At 38.4% G+C, this 20,570-nt stretch overlaps 1 protein-coding gene across 1 annotated transcript in view; it reads left to right on the top strand.

The window, feature by feature from the left end:
* The first annotated feature begins 488 nt into the window (after nucleotides 1–488).
* Nucleotides 489–20,570, top strand: part of PRPF18 (pre-mRNA processing factor 18) — a 27,314-nt gene continuing 7,232 nt past the window's right edge. The window contains exons 1-5 of the mRNA XM_011968134.1: nucleotides 489–683; nucleotides 10,319–10,396; nucleotides 10,509–10,535; nucleotides 13,429–13,533; nucleotides 18,856–18,969. Of these exons, the coding sequence (XP_011823524.1) occupies nucleotides 618–683; nucleotides 10,319–10,396; nucleotides 10,509–10,535; nucleotides 13,429–13,533; nucleotides 18,856–18,969 (390 nt within the window). The 5' untranslated portion in view covers nucleotides 489–617. The remainder of the gene's footprint in view (nucleotides 684–10,318; nucleotides 10,397–10,508; nucleotides 10,536–13,428; nucleotides 13,534–18,855; nucleotides 18,970–20,570) is intronic.

The raw sequence follows: 20,570 nt of genomic DNA, 5'->3' as shown, positions 1-20,570 counted from the left end.
TTGGTAAGCAATCTAAAACAGAGGGAGTGGAGATAAATTGACTTCCAAACTGCCTTAAATGGATGTAGTCGTTTAAGTTCACAGGAAATTTAACAGGGTAGTAATGGACACTGCTCTTTGACTCTATTGTTACAAGTTAGTATTATTATTTAGATTTTTCTTATCCTTTAGTACACTAATTTTGCAAGCAAGTAACTTCAGAAACCCTAATGTAAATTTCCACTTAATAAAGATCTTGATTTAACTGGCATTATTGAGGTGTTCTTCGAGAAGGCTTTTGGAACGGAACTAGCAGGTGCAGAGGGTACTATTAAGACCCGGGTTTCAGTCCACGTTCACGTAAACCTCTCTACGAGGGCAAACTACAGGCGCCCTGCCGGAGGGCGCCGCCAGGGGACACTCACACACAGCTGCTTTGGCCACCACAGGCGCCCCGGGGCGCTCTCTTCCCTCCTCTCGCTCATCCCAACTTCCGCCGGAAGCGGCCCTGTCAGTTGTTGTCTTCAGGTGTTTGGGCTTGTTGTACTGTATACTCAGTGGGTTCGCGGCCGCCGGCCGAGTGAGGCTGGGTTCGAGGAGCTGGAGCGGGAAACTGGAGCTTAAATTCTGGCGGTGAGATGGACATTCTGAAATCAGAGATCCTTCGGAAGCGGCAGCTGGTGGAGGACAGGAACCTGCTGGTGGTGAGGACCCTGTGGTCGTGGGGGTCGGGATGGGAGAGTGAGTGTGTGTGTGTCGGGGTTTTGGGGTGAGGGTGACGATACTCAGAGGATTCGGGGCGGGGAAGGGGCTTAGCGAGTGTCCTGCCACTATCCTTGGGAGGCCCCCTTTAGATCCAACCCTTGGCGTCTCACTCTGAGGCTGGAGAATAGAGTCTGGGGCCAGGGAACTTGAGTCCCATTCGTTCTGACTTCCTAAAGCTGGATCAAAAGGAAAACACCTGGGTCTGGGGGCGGGAACCTGAGGCCAATTAACGCCCACGTCCAAAAGCCAAACCAAGAGGAAAATCCTCATCTTCCCACCACCGAGTAGCAGAAGCTCCAGGCTGCTGCTCTCCCCGCATCCTTCCCTTCCCACCGCCTCTCAGATGGGAACGGAACGTGCCCTGCATTAGCCGCGGGCCAAACACGGGCCTTCCCTTCATCATAGGGCGCCAATTCACCTGTCTTTAGCCACAGGACCAAACCCTTCATCCGGATAAGGGGTAACTGGTAGGGACCTCAGAAGGAGTACCTAAAACCCAGAAAACTTTGTAACCGGGGCCTCGAGCCGCTTGCTCGGGCCCACTCGCACCCTATGGAGTGCTATCTCGCGTTAATAAGTCCCTGCTTTTGCTGCTTCATTCCTGTGTTTTGTTACTTTCTTTGTGCGTTTTGTCTAATTCTTTGTTCAAAACGCCAAGGACCAGGACAACATACACTCACAGCCTTCCTTCCGGTAACTACTCGGGAGCCTTAGGGATGCAAGTGTGGGAACTGCAGGAAAACCTGAGGCTTTGGCTATTTGCCCCCGACTGACCCTGTTCCCCTCCAGTTTACCTAATTGCCCCCTATCCCCACTCCCACCTGTCAGCATTCTTCGGACGTGCCTCAGTTCTGAGAGTTCCCTTCTGTCGCCTTACGTAGGGTTTGTGCCCAATTGAAGCATGGAACGCTGAAATCCCAGCACTTTGGGAAGCTGAGGTGGGCAGACCACCTGAGGTCAGGAGTTCGAAACCAGCCTGGCAAACATGGTGAAACCCCGTCTCTACTAAAAATTCAAAACTTAACTGGGCGTGGTGGTGCACGCCTGTAATCCCAGCTACTCAGGAGGCTGAGACAGGAGAATCACTTGAACCTGGGAGGCGGAGGTTGCAGTGAGCCGACATTGCACTACAGCACTCCTGCCTGGGCGACAGAGTGAGACACCGTCTCAAAAAAAAAAAAACAAAAAAACAAAAAACAAACGAAGAGAAAAAAAAAACATTCCTTCTAGCCAGGTGTGGTGGTGTGCGCGTCTAGTCCCAGCTACTTGGGAGACCAAGTCGGGAGGATCGCTTGAGCCCAAGAGTTCAGGCTGCAGTAAGCTATCATCGTGCCACTGCACTCCAGCCTGGGTGAGAGAGCGAGTCCCTGTCTCTAAAAAAAAAAAAAAAAAAAAAAAAAAAAAAAAAAAAAAAATTACGTAAGTAATAGAAGTTCCTTTCTAATAGTAAATCCAATTTTTAAATTCTATTCCTTCTTCTTTCCTCTTCTTCAACACATGAAAAGTCTGTAGGCCTGCTCTTCACTGATGGGAATGCTAAGACTCTTTTGAAAAGGTACTAAAAAGGGGGAGAAAGAATTACATGATTTAGGAACTTCCTGAAGATGATCTCCCTTACTTTATGGTGTAGCAGTGGCGATTTAAAGCCACTACCTTGATTCTTGCTAAGGCTTTAGCAAATTTACCATTGCTTTTCACCTACAGTGCAGATCCGAGCGAGCAGGCAGATAATGCCTTGCTATAGAAAACAGTTTTGACTTCATGAGTCCTCTCAGAGGGTCTTCAGGACCCATAGAAATCTGTGCATCACAGAACATCTGACTTAGATATTTGGACGTTGTGTACAATTGATGTATATGATGTAGTGTAAGTAAGTTAAAGTTCTTAGCTTGGTAGATGGCAAATTTCACGATCATTGAAACTTTAAAAACAATTAGAAAGGTGGAGGTAATAGAATGCTGTTTGGTAGGTATGGGGAAAAGCTTGTTCGTATTTGTACATTAATGTTTTTATGTCTACTTTAGGGACCTTTTGCTTAGTGGTTGGGAGTATTTTAGGTATTGGAATGCACAGTTGATGTTAGGAAGGGCCAGGGTGTTGAAATCTAAGTGCTTTAAAGGGAAAAGTGAATCACAAAATATTCAGCCCACCCTCAGGGTTCACAACATGAATATTTGCATAATCATGTTCTTCGTCATTGAAGTGGACCAATCTGTAAAAATGATCATTTAAAAAAAAATCTTTATATTCTTCAGGGTCATTTATAATTTATATAAACTTTTCCTGGGTGTGTTTCATTTTTTAATTTGGTAGTTGGTTGAATTATCACATAATTCCAGCCAGAAGATAAGATTGATTTTTCCAAGCACAGAGCAGTTCAGACCAACAAAGGGCGTACATGAAATAGGAATTAAAATACTGACATTCAGCCGGGTGCGGTGGCTCACACCTGTAATCCCAGCACTTTGGGAGGCTGAGATGGGTGGATCACAAGATCGAGACCATCCTGGCTAACACGGTGAAACCCTGTCTCTACAAAAAAAAAAAAAAAAAAAAAAAAAAATTAGCTGGGCATGGTGGTGGGTGTCTGTGGTCCCACCTACTCGGGAGGCTGAGGCAGGAGAATGGCGTGAACCCGGGAGGCAGAGCTTGCAGTGAGCTGATACTGTGCCACTGCACTGCAGCCTGGGCGACAGAGCGAGACTGTGTCTCAAAGAAAAAAAAAAAACACGAAAAACTGACATTCGTAGTTTCTATTAACAGTAATGTTAGGCATCATGCAACGAATGTTTTCTAATTTAACTTGTACAACAAGTTACCATTATTCCCATTTACAGATGAGGAAACGAAGCTAAGAGAAGTTACATGACTATGAGATTATGCAGCTAGCAAGAGATAGAGCCTGGATTTGAACCCTGGTCTGTTCCTACTTCAAAGCCTGCTCTGTTATCCTGTACAAATAGAATGGATATTTATTCACCTTACAAACATAGAACTAGTTTTGATAGGGCTAATGTAAGAAAGCAGTGGAAAATTATTAGATTAACATGTGATTTATATTTTTCAAAGTGCTATATGCTATCTGATTTGAGCTTCACAACTGTTAATTAGTGCACAAGGCATTGCTGTTTTCATGGATGATGAAATTGAGACTTATAGGGTTACATGATCTTCTCATACTCCTTTGGCCTGCCAGGATAGATCTCAAGTCTTAGACCAACTTGAGGGTGAGTACTCTTGCATGATGTAAGGGAACACACACAACTAGGCATCTTTTCTATTGTGTCCATGGGAAGACAGTCTTTAGATCTGCAGCTCTATCATTTCATGCAGAATAGTTGCTTCATATCTTTTATCTTTCTACATCATAGTGCATGTCAGTAACTTTCAGACTTTTTCACTGCCGCGTTCATGGTAATGCATTTGTATATATTGATCTGATACGTATGTGAAAAAAGTTTTATGAAATCTTACCACAACCGCAAATGATTTTATCATGTTTTATTCAGTCCTCCTTTTTTAAATCAGTTATTTAATTAGGTTCTTCTTAAGAAATGTAGAACACCAATTTGTGGGGATAAATTCCATGAGTCAGGGCAAACACAGATCGCAGGTGGCCCTGGAGCTGAGGAATAGCTTTGATTTTTGGTAAAATTTGTGAGTCCACAGCTTTCTGATCAATCTCATATTTCTCTTTTTCTGTACTGAAGATCTCAGCTTCCTTGTGTCTGGGCTTCTGCAGTTGCTGCTGCTTGAATAAGCGTCAGTGGGATGTTTTGGGATTTTTACATTGCTGATCACAATTTTGGTTGAGGTGGCAATGACAAATTTCTGGTGTTTTCTTGGTAGAGGAACTCGATTGAGGACCAGAGGTTCAGTCACTAGGAACAAGCCACTAGCCAGCTGCTTCAGGAAAACCACCCTCTTGCCTCTGTGGAATCCAGTGAGGATGGTCAGAATGGTCCTGGTGGTAATGCTGGCTCTCAGTTTTCTCACTTGTCAACTGAGGGATTTTTTTTTGTTTTGTTTTGTTTTTTTTTTTTTTTGCCGTGGCTCAACAACTTTTGAGGCACATATTCAGTAGGAAAATATCTAGGCATTTTATGAAGTTTAACCACCTGGATACTACCATTCTTGTCACCACCAACCTGTTTTGTAACAGTTGCAAGAACCTTCTTTTTCTTTTCAACCTTAGGCTTAGCGGCTGAGTACTTCCTCTTATACCCGGCCTTTCTGGAATACATAGCAGATGGGGAATACCTGCCAATTCCTCTGACAAGGACAGGATTGCGCTGCAATGGGGTTTCCCCTTCTTGGGCTTCTTAGCTTTGAGGTGACCGTTTTTCACCTTGCCACCAGCCTCAGTCTTCTTGGCTTCGGGTTTCTTCTCTTTAGTATCTGGCTTCTCAACTTTTTCACCCACCATCTTGCAAGATGGGAAAGAACAAGTCCCTTTGTTTTAATTTTTTAGAAAACACTGGTCGGGGATCAGTAGATTGTTGTCATTACCGCATCTGCAGCTGGAAAACAGTTGTCTGTGTGGTATTGTTCTTCCAGAAAGAAGAGACACCTCATCTTTGGTCATTTCAAGTGGTGTCGCAGCTTTTTGTGGTTAATCCGTGGTAGTTGAAACAATCAGTACTTAGCTTGTGAGTGCCTCTTTGTCAAACTGCAGAGAAGTGACTGAGATATCCTCTTACCACCTGTCCTAAAATGCCCTGCCTGGTATAACCACCCTGAGGTAATTGTGGTATCTGCATTGCTAGAACACCAGTGTTTTGGAGCCTAGAATTGGTGAGTCTTCATTTAATGCAAAAACCTCGTGGAAAACCAGGCTGCTTTAGAAACTTAATGGGGAGTAATTAGTAGTTTTACTAGTTGTAGTTATTAGAATGAGCTATGTGTAGAATTTTAGCTTTTTTTTCCTTCCAGTATTTACTGCATCTTTCCTATATGCAAGATACTACAGTGTGCTGCAATAATAATGCTACAATAATCAAAACAGCATAGTGCTGGCATAAAGACCAACAATTACATCACTAGAATATAACAGAGCACCCAGAATGGAGCCACCCTTACACAATTGTTTGAGTTTTGACAAAGACACCAAAACCAAATGGAAGGAAAGATATTTTCCGTAAATGATGCTGAACAACTGGATATCTATACGGAAAAAATAAGCAATAACCCCTAACCCACATTATACAAAATATTCTGAAATGAAGGACCAACAGAAGGAATGGCAGGAGCCAATATGGGAGACATTGGAAAGTAAAATTAGTAAGGAGAACTGTATACTAGTTCTAATATATTGGAAAATCTAAGTGAAGTAAATGGCTAAAAAGTACAAAAAAATACAAGAAATAGAAAATCTGAGCAAACCAGTAAGTGAGGAAGACATAAGAAGAATCTGTCAGCTAAGAGAAGACAGTTACTGAAGAAGGAAGGAATGAGCAGTTAAATTGAAGACTGAATGAGATCAGTCAGAGAAGTCCCTTTGGATTTGTACCTTAGACATTATTTATGATCCCAGGGAGATTTTTTCAGTGAAACAGACTGGATGGCCATATGCTGTGGGGCTGCAAAGAGAAATAGAGGTAAGGAAGTGGACGCGGATTAAACAGTTTAATGTGGTTCTGCTGTAAATGATACCCAGGGCAGAGTCTTGAGCATACTTATATGATAATTGTCAAGAGCCAGTAGAGAGGGGAAGGATGAATATGTGAAGGAGAAAACAGCATTGATGATGAGAAGTCCCTGAGGAACTGAGGTCTGGAGTAATTGGGAAGGGATTTGCCCTAGACAAAGGAGGGTTTTCTGTTCCTTTGTGAAATGAAAGGACCAAAGCAGATCCAGGTCAGGACTGGAGTTGGGAGGAATTTGGAGGAGTTCCTGACTGGTCACTTCCGTAAAGTGAGATGGTTTAGTCATCCGCTGAAAATGAGGGGAGAATGAAAGGATGGGAAGTTCATGAGAATGGAGACAGTGGAATGGTCAGTGTAGACAATAGGAAAGAAAATGAAATGGATGAATACCCTAGGACCAATAGGCAATGTTGAGGCCCAAGTGGTTTTTGCTAGCATTGTTTTGAGCATGCTGTAGGCGTGGAGAATGCCAAGTGGACTTAAACTTACTGGTCTCAGGTCTCATTCTCAATTATTGATAGCCCCAGAGAGCTTTTATTTACATAGGATACATTTATTGATAATTACTATATTAGAAATTAAAGCCAGGAAATTAAAAAATGTATGTTCCATGTAGAAATGCAATAAACCCATAGTATGCTAACAAATATTTTTATGACAAGACGATATTTGCAAAAACAAACACTTTAGTGAGAAAAGTGACATTGTTTTAGAAATCTCTGGCATATTAGACAGTTGGATTCTATTTCTCCCTCCAATCTGTTGCTGTATGTTGTTTTTGTTCAAGTACATGAAGAAAATTCATCCACAGATAAGTAGTTGGGAAAAGGAGTATTTTAATAGCCTTTTCAGATTTGTGGATATTCTTCTTGATACTACACCAAAACTACACAAGTGGTTTCATAAAGGGCAGTTACAATGTGGATTCTGAAATCATTTCAATGAATTTTTCATCCATTAAAGCCTGCTGATCTATTTTGCTCTTCGATTGGATCTTTTTACCTACATGTGATTTTGTAACATCTTAATTTTGTAATGTCATGGTTCAGTGAGTTATGCGGATCTTCTTCATGTTGACATTTTCATTAGATAATATTTAAAAATCACATTTATTAATATCACCACTGATTTCATTGGAAAAGGCTTCAAGTATTGGGAAGCTATTAAATAGCTCATGGTGCTGGGTACAAGTTTTCCACTTTTCCAGTTCTCAGTTGACACCTGGAATTTTATCATTGGTGGTAAATTCCATCATTGTTTTCTTTTAACTTTAAGCTTGTTTTGTTCAATTCTGAGAAAATGTCTACCAAACACCCAAATCTGACTAATCAAACGATTGCACAAGTGCTTTTCTTTGAGAAAACCATTCTACTTTAGTAAGTAACAGAAGTGCTTTATACATTTTATTTTTTCATGCTGATTATTAAAAGGCTGTGTACTCAAAGGTTGAGATTTAGGAAAATTACACTTTGTCAAGGACGTTCTTAAGAGAAACTAGACTTTATTTTCTTGCAAGTGCATGTTGGTGAAGAATACAGTGACTACTGGTACAGGTTGAAGGCATTGCCTTTATTTATGCTGATGCCAGTAGTCCGCCTTCCCAAATCCTCCCCCTATGTTGCTTTTGGACTGTCAGTGCAAATCTGAGCGCAATGAAAAAGGGGCACATAATGTCTTAGTATATCATGAAAATAAATTTGACCTTGCAAAACCTCTGAAAGAGCCTCTGTGGACCACATTTTGAGATGTTCTAGGCTTGAGATTTTGTTAGGTGTGTTCAATGGAATTGAGACATGGTCATCACAGGTAACATAGTCAAAAAGACTGGACCATGGCCTCCGGCCTGGAGATTTTTTCCTTTCTTTCTACATATCAACCTTTTCTGAAAGGATACCAATGTGTGTTTGCCAACTTATTTGAAATATGACAATTATATACTACCTAGTCAAAAACAATTTTAGATGCCAAAATAATATTTTGGGAGTGAAGAACAGTAGCTTGGAAGACTAGATCAGAAGCAAGGGTTTAAGGACCAGAGTTCTAGCTGCTACTACTCATTCTTGCTGAGTTCTGGGAATGTCACCTAACCTAATTCTCGGCTTTCTCACCTCTAAAAAGGGGTTAATACTATTTGCCCCCACCGTACTCAGGGTAGTTTTGATGTTCAGATGATACCATCGGTTCCTTACCCCAGATAATATCTTCATCTTTATTTCGGTAAAGCTGTGCTTGTTGTGTGGTAGATAAGTCTGGAAATGTTTATTGAGTTAACAGATGAACTTTTAGAAAAACTTTATCCTGAAAGTTTTAAACATAACACAAAAATAGATAAAATTTTATGATGAGCCTCTGCATATCCTTTCCCTGAAACATGCAGCTCTAGAAAATGATGTGTTCTTTTAAAACCAAAATATGATCACACCCAACAAAATTAAAATTAGTTTGTTAATTTTATCAAATACTCTTCTCACATTCATATATTTTCCAATTGAATTAAAATACCTACATACATTTGCATTTACAGTTGGTTTTTCAAGTCAGGTCAACATGAAGTTCGATCCTTGAATTTGCTTATTATGAATCTTGGTTTCTTTTAATGAAGAACATTGTCATTTTCTCAACTTCGCCGATTTTTTCCATGCCATTGAATTGCCGGAGAAACTGGGGCTAGTTTTGTAAAATGTCTTTGACTTGTCTGATTGCTTCCTGGCATATTGACACTTAGTTAATTCTTCTGTTCCCTACATTTAACAAGAACACTTCCCAGACGATGGCTGGGTAATTCCTGTAGTATAACATAGGTGATACATAATCTCTTACTGATGTCAAGCTTGAACATTGGGTTCAAATGGTGGCAGGCTGATCTTTCCATTGTCACCAGCGGCTTTTTTCATAAGGCTTTAGCATCCATTGATGATCACTGCCTAAGTGAATGAGCTTTGGAACTATGAGGTGCTAAATACTTGTGTGGAGGTAGTACAGAGGTACTATTATATCATTACTGTTAATACAGTAGGGGGCAATATCTTTATTTGAACAAAGCCTTCAGTGGAATAATATCCAAGAGGCAGAGCTGAGATAGCAACAAGCCTCCAAATTATGGACTGTAGATGTAACAATAAGGATAATTTTGTGTATAATGTGGAAAGGACTGACATCTTTTTGGGGCTGACAGACAAGACTTAGAGCTTGTCTCTTTACATCAAATCATATCAAAACAAATACCTTGTGAGAGGATCATTTGAGCCCAGGGAGTTGAAGTTGTGGCCTTGATTGTGCCACTGGACTCCAGCCTGCGTGACAGAGAGATACCCTGTCTCCAAAACAAACAAAAAACCAGAAAAAGGCACAAAACCCCCAAATATCCTTAAATCATTTTTTTAAATAAAAAGGTTCACCAAGACCACCCTATATCTAGATTATTTTAGGAACTGACTGATATAATAAGGTTCCAGGTAACAAGAAAGAACTTACATTACTGGAATTCCCTTGTTAGGTGGGATTTCAAATGTAGGCTATATATGTCATAATTTTGTTTCTATTAGGAAAAAATAATTGAGATATACCATTTTATGTGGTTCATAATGAATCCATTTGAAGAAATTATCACTGAACTCAAACATTAAGAAATCAAAACATTTGGAAAATATTCTTGGTCTCCTCTTTGCGGATGAACCTGCCTACTGATTGATACTGCAAGAAAAATACTTGAACTTATCACACATCGGTGCCCTTAGTCATAGTGGAGGGTTGGTGATGTGTTTGGGGAATCAATGTATTCATCTCTGGAACCAAAAAATATTCGTTTTATCAAATTCTTGAAAAACTGAAGAGTGTTTTCAAAAGGTTTCTAAAGGTACTTGTTGACTATGGGACATGAACTTTTGCCCAAGGATTTACTATTGACATAATTTTTTTTTCTCGAATAGGAAAATAAAAAATATTTCAAGCGTAGTGAGCTCGCCAAAAAAGAAGAGGAAGCATATTTTGAAAGATGTGGGTACAAGGTATGAATGTCTGCTTTTATGTTAAATTGTATATTTCTGAGTTTAAATTTATACAGCTGTTGTTAAATGACAATCATTGATCTCTGTTCAATTTATCAATGTTATACGTTAGCCTATAAATGAGAAGCCATCTGGAGAGGTATGAGTTTTTGTTTTTGCATTTTTAAAAAAATCTTGAATTCAGGAAAATACATGCATGACTTTTGGCTTGGAATGGTTTGGCTTTTTGTGGATGGCATGAAGTGGCTTGAGATCAAAGCTTGAATTTTTTTTTTTTTTTTTTAAATTAAGTCCTGAATCTGAGACTGCCTTATTTTCAGCTCCACCACCACTCCTCTCCCCTACCTCTCCCAATAAAACAGTCCATTTGGAAAGAGTTCAAAACATTTATTCATCTAACCACAGTAATATTAGTGGTGGTAATTTCCCTGCCTTCTCCGGAATATTTTAAGCCATCGATTTTATGTTTGCATTGTTAATACTTACTTCCGGGTCTTAAGAACCTCCGCCTAAAGTATAAAGCCGTATATATTTATATGCCTTTGTTGTAATAAGGTATCACATTTCAAACACTGTTTAGTCTATTGGATAGAAAGTGTCATCTTGAAATATTTCTTAGAAACAAATGAGTTGTCTGGAAGGCTTTGCTTGTATATTTTAGAAGAAATTAGTTGATAATGTGTTGTGGTTTTATTGGGAGGGGTTAAAGGGTATAAGGTGGAGAAGTTATGTTTAAATTATTTTAAAAGAAGACTGTATCTAGCTTAATTTTTAACTCAAAGCTCAGAGGTTCTATTGAAATACTTTTGCCAAATCATAAACTTGTAATTAACCTTTTGCTTGTGAAATATCAATATAAGATAATACTTTTGTGCATGTAATGGGGAAAGTTCTGGAAATGGATTTATCCTGCATAGCATTTTTAGAAGGAAGCATGAGGAATGCACATGGTATGTATATGCATTTGGTTTGATTTTGTAGTGCTGGGAGAAGACAAGTATTAAAGAAAAATGTAGTTTTCAAAAGATACCAAGAAGTGACTTAAAAAATATTTTAAAATGTAATTATATTTCTGACATGTTTTTAAAATATGGGAAAGTTTATACTTGTATTTTGATTTTTTTCCGTAAAGGTATTTATTTGCTTAATTAGGAAATGAAAATAAGTTTTAAGTTAATAACCATTGAGTAGATAGATATTCAGAAAAGAACTCTCATTTTTGCCTTGTCCAGTGTTGTCTTACACACACTTGGTCTGGAATAAGAATCACTTACATAGGTTTACTCTGCTGGCTTGTGGCATTCCCAGATTCCTAAATTTGAACGTTTTCAGCTATTTTATAAGCTAGGAGAGTAACTTAATATAGTGGCAGTTTTTACTTTTGTTTAGTGTGCTTTTTTTTTGTTTGTTTGTTTATATAGAGGAAAGCCCTGAAGCAAAATAATTACTGTAAAGATAATTGTTTATAACTTTGAGTCCAGCTGACGAAATGACTTAGATCTTTTCCCTAGAGCTATTAACTGCCATTGTATAATTAAATGTGTTTTTAATCTTGAGATTTTTAGAGAAATACGTTTTCATGCTTGAAAAGTAAAGCACAGGTGTTTCTTTCTAAAGATTTTTAAAGATTTCCGTCTTGGTAGTAATGACATAGTATTGATTACTTTTATTCTTTTGTAGAAGTGAGTTAGCATTTTTTAAGGCTTGATGCTGATTTGACCTGTGAAAATAGAAAGGCTTAGTTTGTTACCTTAATTTTACCTCAATATCAATTAGTTATGGTAAACATAAGCTTGAACTGTAAGCTATAGAATCATGAATTATGTAATTTTCACCATATTGCCTTTCTTAACGTGAGTTTCTTCCTTAATGTTGATCTTCTTTTATGTTCTTTTGATCTTACTCCCACTTTCAGCGTTGTGGATTTATCTTATGGTCAGATGGGAAACCACATTTCAGTATCTTTTTACAGACTCCACAAAGGGGCTTGTAAATTGCTGAATTCAGTTTTCCTAAACTGAGACTTGAGCAACAAATTTGAGAAAATATGTGAAGAGATTGTTTTTCCTACAGGTTCATATGAACAGGAATGCCCACTCTTTCCCTGGGTGGCATTAATAGAGAGGTGCTTTTTTCCTTATATTTCTACAAGGTTGGTAGCTCAGTTTGTGGACCAACTCTGTGTAGCATTAGGAATTTTTCTGTATGTCCAACAGTGATTTTCATACACTTAGAATAATACGTTTTGAAAAGCAGGATAGGAAAAGCTAGAGCTTGAAGCTTCACAGGTTGCTGTTGGAAAGAAATTCTTTTCTTTTGTCTTCACTTTGAAGCTGAGCAAGAATCAAATAACCCTGCAAGACAATTTAAAGAAGAAGAGCAAGTTGATTGTTTTTCAGGAAAAAGTACAGTCTTTAGAATCTGGGGAGAAAGAAAGTGCAAATTTCAGCCCTGTTAAATTTGGATTTTGGAAATCATGACAGTCGTCTCACTCTTTTTTTTTTTTTTTTTTGAGATGGAGTCCTGCTCATCGCCCAGGCTGGAGTGCAGTGGCACGATCTTGGCTCACTGCAAGCTCAGCCTCCCGGGTTCACGCCATTCTCCTGTCTCAGCCTCCCAAGTAGCTGGGACTACAGGCGCCCGCCACTACCCCTGCCTAGTTTTTTTGTATTTTTAGCAGAGACGGGGTTTCACTGCGTTAGGCAGGATGGTCTCGATCTCCTGACCTCGTGATCCACCCGCTTCGGCCTCCCAAAGTGCTGGGATTACAGGCGTGAGTCGTGTCACTCTTTTATAGCAAGGATGCTGATTCCTCTGTGCATGCTCTGGACTTGTGATGCCCCTGACGTGAATATGTTTGACTCTCTTTTACAAGCATGCACGTTTATTATGAGCTCTTTGCTCAGAGGAATATTAGAAAATCTTCAGTGTTGAAAACATATTTAATTTCGGTGAATAGCTAAGGTAATAGAATGATATATATCAACTATATTTTTAAAGCTGAATTTCATTTCTTTTGGCTATTAATATAGATACAGCCAAAAGAGGAGGACCAGAAACCATTAACTTCATCGAATCCAGTGTTAGAACTTGAACTGGCAGAGGAAAAATTACCTATGACGCTTTCTAGGCAAGAGGTAAGTTTATTTGTGATTGTTTCATGAGAATCAGATCTCCACGGTGTTTACATTTATCTCCAGCTTTTCTGATAAGTTAAATGTCATTCTTTCCTGTGTAAAATGACTTACCTAAAAATGCTGTGCAGTTAGTTTTCTTCATGAAGTTCTAAATTACTCACTGCTTCTTTTCTTGATATTATTATCTTTTTTAGAGTTTATCCTTCTGAACTTTAAAAAATAAACATGAATATATTCAAAAATAAGTGTAATTAAATGTACTTATGCTAAATATTTGTACTTATTTTAATTATTATAGTATTTTGTAACATACTTCCCTTTCCCTTATTTAATAATACATCTTTCCAGATTAAAATATGGAGATCGACATAATTTTGAATGAGTGTGTCATTTCCCATTGCTTGTTTGCTCCATAATGTTTGTTTGTTTATTTATTTATTTTTGAGGCAGAGTCTCACTGTGTCACCCAGGCTGGAGTGCAGTGGTGCAATCTTGGTTCACTGCAATCTCTGCCTCCAGGGTTCAAGCGATTCTCCTGCCTTGGCCTCCTGAGTAACGGATTACAAGCATGCGCCACCACACCAACCTAATTTTTTGTGTGTGTTTTTAGTAGGGATGGGGTTTCATCATGTTGGCCAGGCTGGTCTCAAACTCCTGACCTCAAGTGATCCTTTGCCTCGGTCTCCCAAAGTGTTGGGATTACAGGTGTGAGCCCCCGCGCCTGGCCACACCATAATATTTAAAAAAATCATCTATTGATGATCATTTAGAATACTTATTATAACTAATACTAAGATGAACATGCTATGTAGACATCATTGCGTACATTATAATGTGTGATTATTTCCTTTGGAAACATTTCTAGAAGCATGATTTTTAGGTCAAAGACTGTGTGTATATGTGTATATATATATATATATATTTTAAGACTATGTATATTTTTAAGACTTGATACATATTACCAGATAGCTCTGTAGTTATTAGCCATGTTGTGCCACTTTATACTCCTAGCTGTGGTGTTTATAGTGTCTGTCTATACCTTGATCAGTATCAACTATTATTTTACTTAAAAAAATCATGCAATTTAAAGATACTCATGTGATATAAAGAAATCAAATGAATACAGAAGGCTGTAAAACAAACATTTCTTCCCTTTTTCTTATCTTCCATTTTCCCCCACTTCCCCTCTGCCCCCATCAGTCCTTCTCCTACGCATTTCTTCACTTGTACAAGCATCAGTGTGTATGTGTATACCTTTTTTCCCCTTTCACACAAATGAGATTACATGCATTTGTACCTTAGTCTTTTCACTTAAAAATACATTTTGAAGGCCATTTTATGTTGGGGTGTGTGTGTGTATGAACATTTTTCACAGTAAACGTGGTTTTGGCAGGTTACCTGGTCTGTTTCTGGATTTCCGTATGTCTGAATGAGGGTAACAATTGGGTCTACCTCAGGAGACTTTCATGATAAAATAAGGTAATACATGAAGAGAACAGTACTTAATCATGAGTTACTCAACAAATTTAGGTGTTGTTTTTAGTAGTTCTGCAATTTATTACAATTAGCTCTTTACTGATAAATTACTTCTAGTTGTTTGCCTTTACATACAGTGCTGAGGTGAACTTCCTTATACATATGTCTTGATATTTGTATGAGTTTATCAGTAGGGTGATTTCCTAGGAAAAGAATTTCTGGTCAGAGAGTGTGTCTATGTAATTTTCGATGGTGTGTGGAATTGTCCTACAAAGAAGCTGTGCCAATTTACATTCCAACTGTAAGTATATCAGACTTCCTAGCATTTCTGTCAACTGTTTAGTTTAAAATGTTGCAGCCTTTGCCAATCTGAAAGCAGTATTATTACTTTAAATTTTTGCCAAACTGATGGGTGAAATAGGTACCTTATGTTAACTTGAAACTTTCTGTTAGTGATGATTAGAATTGAACATGTTGTCATGTGTTTAGTGGTCATTAATGTCTCTTCATTTGTGGAATTGCTGTTTTTATATTGTGAAATTTGTCTTTATTGATTTGCAGATCAACATGTTTATATGTTAAGGGTGTTAACCTGTGTTCATAAGTGTGTATGTATCAGATGTACATAGCATATATATATATATTTATCAGTGTATCATTTGTTTTTTGCCATGCAGAAGTTTTACATTTTTATGCTGTGACATCAGTCTTTTTCGTTATTTTTTTTTTTTTTTTGTCTTGGGCATCATGCTTAGAAAGGTTTCCTCTATTCCTAAGAGTTAAAAAAAGATATGTTAATTTTTTTCCCACTACCTTTATGAACTCATTCTTTATATATAAAAAATATAATTTTCTTTATATTTTATTTTTGTATCTCAAGTGAGCATGTATTAACTTCATAGTCAGAAAAATACTTGAAATTTCATGTCACTTATATTTTTTAGAATTCTGTTACTTTTTGATTTTTCGAGACAAAGTTTCGCTGTGTCTCCCAGGCTGGAGTGCACTGGCATGATCTAGGCTCACTGCAACCTCCACCTCCTGGGTTCAAGAGATTCTCAAGCCTAAGCCTCCCGAGTAGCTGGGACTACTGGTATGCACCACCAGGCCTGGCTAATTTTTGTATTTTTAGTAGAGACGAGGTTTTGCCATGTTGGCTGGGCTGGTCTTGAACTCCTGACTCAGGTGATCTGCTCACCTCCACCTCCGAAAGTGCTGGGATTACCGGCAAGGGCCACCGCACCTGGCGTAGAATTTACTTTATCTTTAAACATTGAAAAGCTTGAGTTAAAAGATGAAGTAGTTTTAAGAAGTTGTTCTTTTTGTGAGATCCATCATTATTAAACCATTGTTACTGATTAATAGTGGTACATCAGTTAAGTACTAGACATGATGTGGGGAAGAAGTTCCTGCCTCTGCTCAGGGAGCATGTATTGAAATAGTAAAAGAGGACTCAGAGGCTTAAGTTCTTTCGGTGATGTCCCTTTAGTCTCTGTGTCATTTTTGTGGGGTGGTGGTGGTGGTGGTGGTGTATTTCAGCTTCTTTATTTAAAAAATTCGAATAATAGAATTCTTGCACCAAAAGAAACTTTGAAGTCAGGTAGTTTATTACCTTGCCTTTAGACAGAACCACTGTTATATAATTCCAGATAGATGAGAGTTAGCTATTTAAACTGATAACCAGAAAAATATTATGCACTCCTCACAACGTGGCCTAAGGTATAGCACCCAATCTTAAGCAGTGTTTTGCAGTAATAACTAGCTCACATTCCCTTTCTTTTTTTCTGTTTAGGTTCTTTTTGTCTTTGACTGACTTAGGGTCATCTTTCATCTTTGAGTCCTCAGTAGTCTCTTCCTGTTCTACCTCTGTAGTTGTGGATAGGGCTGAATGTAAGTCATAGAAATATAGTGTCTAGATCAAAGGCTTATGTATTCTGTCCTTCTCACAGGTTGACATGTTTGCAGTATTATTTTTTAGTTCTACATTACCACATGCTTATGACAGACATTGCACAAGAGGAAACTTTCAGGGGAATGACTGACTGACTCTAGAAACCATCATGTGAAGATGAGGTGAAGGAATTGAGAATGCTGAGGCTGGAGAGAAGAATTACTAGAGATATCCTTAGAAATCCAATGAAAGTAGCTCTGATTTTGGAAAATCGGAATATTCTCTGTAGTTTCATAAAGTGGAACTGGGATAAATGGGTAGAAGTTTGAGGGAAGTAGGTATCAGTTTTGAGAAGCAAAACATATCTGTCCAAACAATGGGATGGGATGTTTCACAAAGAAATGTGATTCCTGTTGTTTGTCAGACAGGGACCTGACAAGGATGTTTGTGAGGTCATTTCTGCATTGATTGGAGATAGTGCTAGATGACCTGTTAAATTTGTTTTAATATCAAACTTCTGTTAATCCAGTGAGAGCCCTCCCAATGGATTTTGGGTGTGATGCTGTTTATGCTCCCAGGTAAAGCTCTTGGTGTTTCTTATTACTGCTTTTTACAAAAAATTTGGACTAATCTTTATTACATTTTCTGTTTCTTTCTTCCTTTTTAAAATGACATATAGCATGTATATAAAGTGTATGAAACGTATTAGGGCAACATACGTTACACATGTATGAATCATTATGAATAATTACAAAATAAATATTCATATAACCATCACCCAAGTTTGGAAATAGGTTTTCAGCATCTTAAAAGCTCCCGCATATGCAGATTATAACTCCCTCTTTTCTGAGGGAGAAGTTTTTGGTTTGATGGTGGTATTACAATGCGGACTCTCCATTATGGTAGTTATCACCTGGCTTCAGATTTGATTTTCCTTCCTCTATAAATGCTGTCATTCCCTCCTATCTTAGTGTTTTTCCTATGTGTCCTGCTGCACAGATTGGTCCTATCGAAGCACTGAGCTAAACGACTTAAACTTCATGGTTACTTAAGGTGTGATGATAATACAGTGTATCTGTTCATGGAAAATTAAAGAATAAACAGCTTACTTTTTGCATCTACATTTCAAAACAAGTGTTTGATCACCAAGAATATGCTGGCATAGGGATTACTATTGTCTTTCCATTGTTTTTAAAAGAAGACTAAGAACAGTTATAATGATGTAAAATGAGGGCTACATACATGCCCCTTTTCTTACAAAAAAGAATTTTGTTTTAATCTCGCAGTGGAAGAGGTAGTTTATATGAAGGGCTTTCTTTAGACTTGAATTGTAAAGTCAGATGTCAGACCGCTTTCTAGGAGCTATTTGGTAATAAAATTAATAACAGTGACTTTTGAGTCAAAATAGATTTTTAACTAAAGTACTTGATTTTCTGTTTGATTTGGAAACATCTTTGTTTAGCTTAATTGAAATGATTTAAAATATTTGAAGGAATTTATACTTTACACAGAAGCATGTATTTGGATAATTAGCTTTGTTAAACACCAGGCTTGGCTTTTAAGGTATAATATACAAATTGTTTTTGAGATGTTTAGTTTTTTCCTCTCTCAAAAGTTAAATAGCTGGATACAGTAGCGCACGCCTGTAATCCCAGCAGTTTGGGAGCCCGAGGCAGGTGGGTCACAAGGGCAGGAGATTGAGACCATCCTGGCCAACATGGTGAAACCCCGTTTCTACTAAAAATACAAAAATAAGCTGGGTGTGCTGGCGTGCACCTGTAGTCCCAGCTACTCGGGAGGCTGAGGCAGGAGAACTGCTTGAACCCGAGAGGTGGAAGTTGCAGTGAGCCAAGATTGCGCCACTGCACTCCAGTCTGGGCGGTAAAGTGAGACTGTCTCAAAAAAAAAAAAAAAAAAAGTTAAATAATTTACTGGGTGTCTGTTTCACTTTGTAGGTAATCAGAAGATTGAGAGAAAGAGGAGAACCAATCAGACTATTTGGAGAAACTGATTATGATGCTTTTCAGCGTTTAAGGAAAATAGAGATCCTCACACCAGAAGTTAACAAGGTAAGAGGACAGAACAAAGCTAGAAAAATATGACTGTACTGCTTTCACTGGAATAGAGTTTGACTAATTGCATTATTGTAGGCAACAATGGAAAAATAAAGTGGGCAGATTATTGCTGCTGAATGGAAGTTTTCATTAATTTTTTGAAAAGCACATATCTTAAGTATAACATTTAATGCATTTTGACAAATACATACAAGCATATAACCACTGCCCTTATAAAGAAGTAGAACAATTTTGTCACCAAAGAAATTCCCCCGAGAGCATCAGGAACAATAGCGAATGGATGCTGGGCTTAATACCTGGATGATGGGACGATCTGTGCAGTAAACCACCATGACACACATTTCCCTATGTAACAAACCTGTTCATCTTGCACCTGTACCCCTGAACTTAAAAGTTGAGAAAAAAGGAAAAAAGGAAATTTCCCCAGTACCCCTTCTCAGCCAATCCCCATATTTCTCCTCGTCCCCTCCTGGGCAGCCACCATTTGAATTTTGGCATCATGGATTAATTTTGCTTGTTCTCATATTTCATACAGATAGACTCATAGATTGTGTGTCTGGCTCCTTATGCTCAGCATAACAGTTTAGGTTCATCCATGTTATTGCAGATACCACTAGTTTCCTTTTCATTTTCCAGTGATACTCAGTTGTATGAATATATCAAACTTTGTTTCCAGCTTTGGGCTATTAGAAATAAAACTGCTGACTGGGCGCGGTGGCACACGCCTATAATCCCAGCACTGTGGGAGGCCGAGGTGGGTGGATCACAAGGTCAAGAGATCGAGACCATCCTGGCCAACATGGTGAAACCCTGCCTCTACTAAAAATACAAAAATTATCTGGGTGTAGTGGCGTGTACCTATAGTCCCAGCTACTCGGGAGGCTGAGGCAAGAGAATCACTTGAACCCATGAGGATGGCGGTTGCAGTGAACTGAGATCGCGCCATTGCACTCCAGCCTGGCGACAGAGCGAGACTCCATCTCAAAAAAAAAAAAAAAAAGGAATAAAACTGCTAGACCATTCTTATGCAAATCTTTTTTTGGAACTATGTTATTTTTCTTGGGTAAATATGTTACGACTCTTGGGGAGATACCTAGAAGTAGAATTGCTGGATAGTAAGAGTAGATGTATGCTTAACTTAATAAGAATTGCCAGTCATTTCCAAACCCCAGCATGTGGTATTGTTAGTCTTTTTAATTTTAACCATTCTCTTGTGTGTCTGGTAGTAGCTCATTGTGGCTTTAATCACATTGCCTGATGACTAAAGATGAGGAGCATCTTTTCATAGTCTTGTCTTCATTTGTGTAGTGTCTATTGAAGTCTCTCCTTATTTATTTATTTTTGAGGCAGGGTCTCACTCTGTCACCTACGCTGGAATGCAGTGGCATAATCATGGCTTATGGCAGCCGCAACCTCCTGGGCTTAAGCAGTCTTCCCACCTCAGCTTCCCAAGTAGCTGGGATTACAAGCGCCTTTTGTTCATTTTAAAAATAAACTTGTCTTTTTGTTAATGGATTATAGGAATTCTTTATATATTCTGGATAGAAGTTCTTTGTCAGATATATGAATATTTTTCTTTTTTTTTTTTTTTTTTT

The sequence above is a fragment of the Mandrillus leucophaeus genome, unplaced genomic scaffold, assembly GCF_000951045.1.
Source record: "Mandrillus leucophaeus isolate KB7577 unplaced genomic scaffold, Mleu.le_1.0 Scaffold83, whole genome shotgun sequence".
In the NCBI taxonomy this organism is placed as follows: domain Eukaryota; kingdom Metazoa; phylum Chordata; class Mammalia; order Primates; family Cercopithecidae; genus Mandrillus; species Mandrillus leucophaeus.
This window is presented reverse-complemented; position numbering and strand designations above follow the sequence as displayed.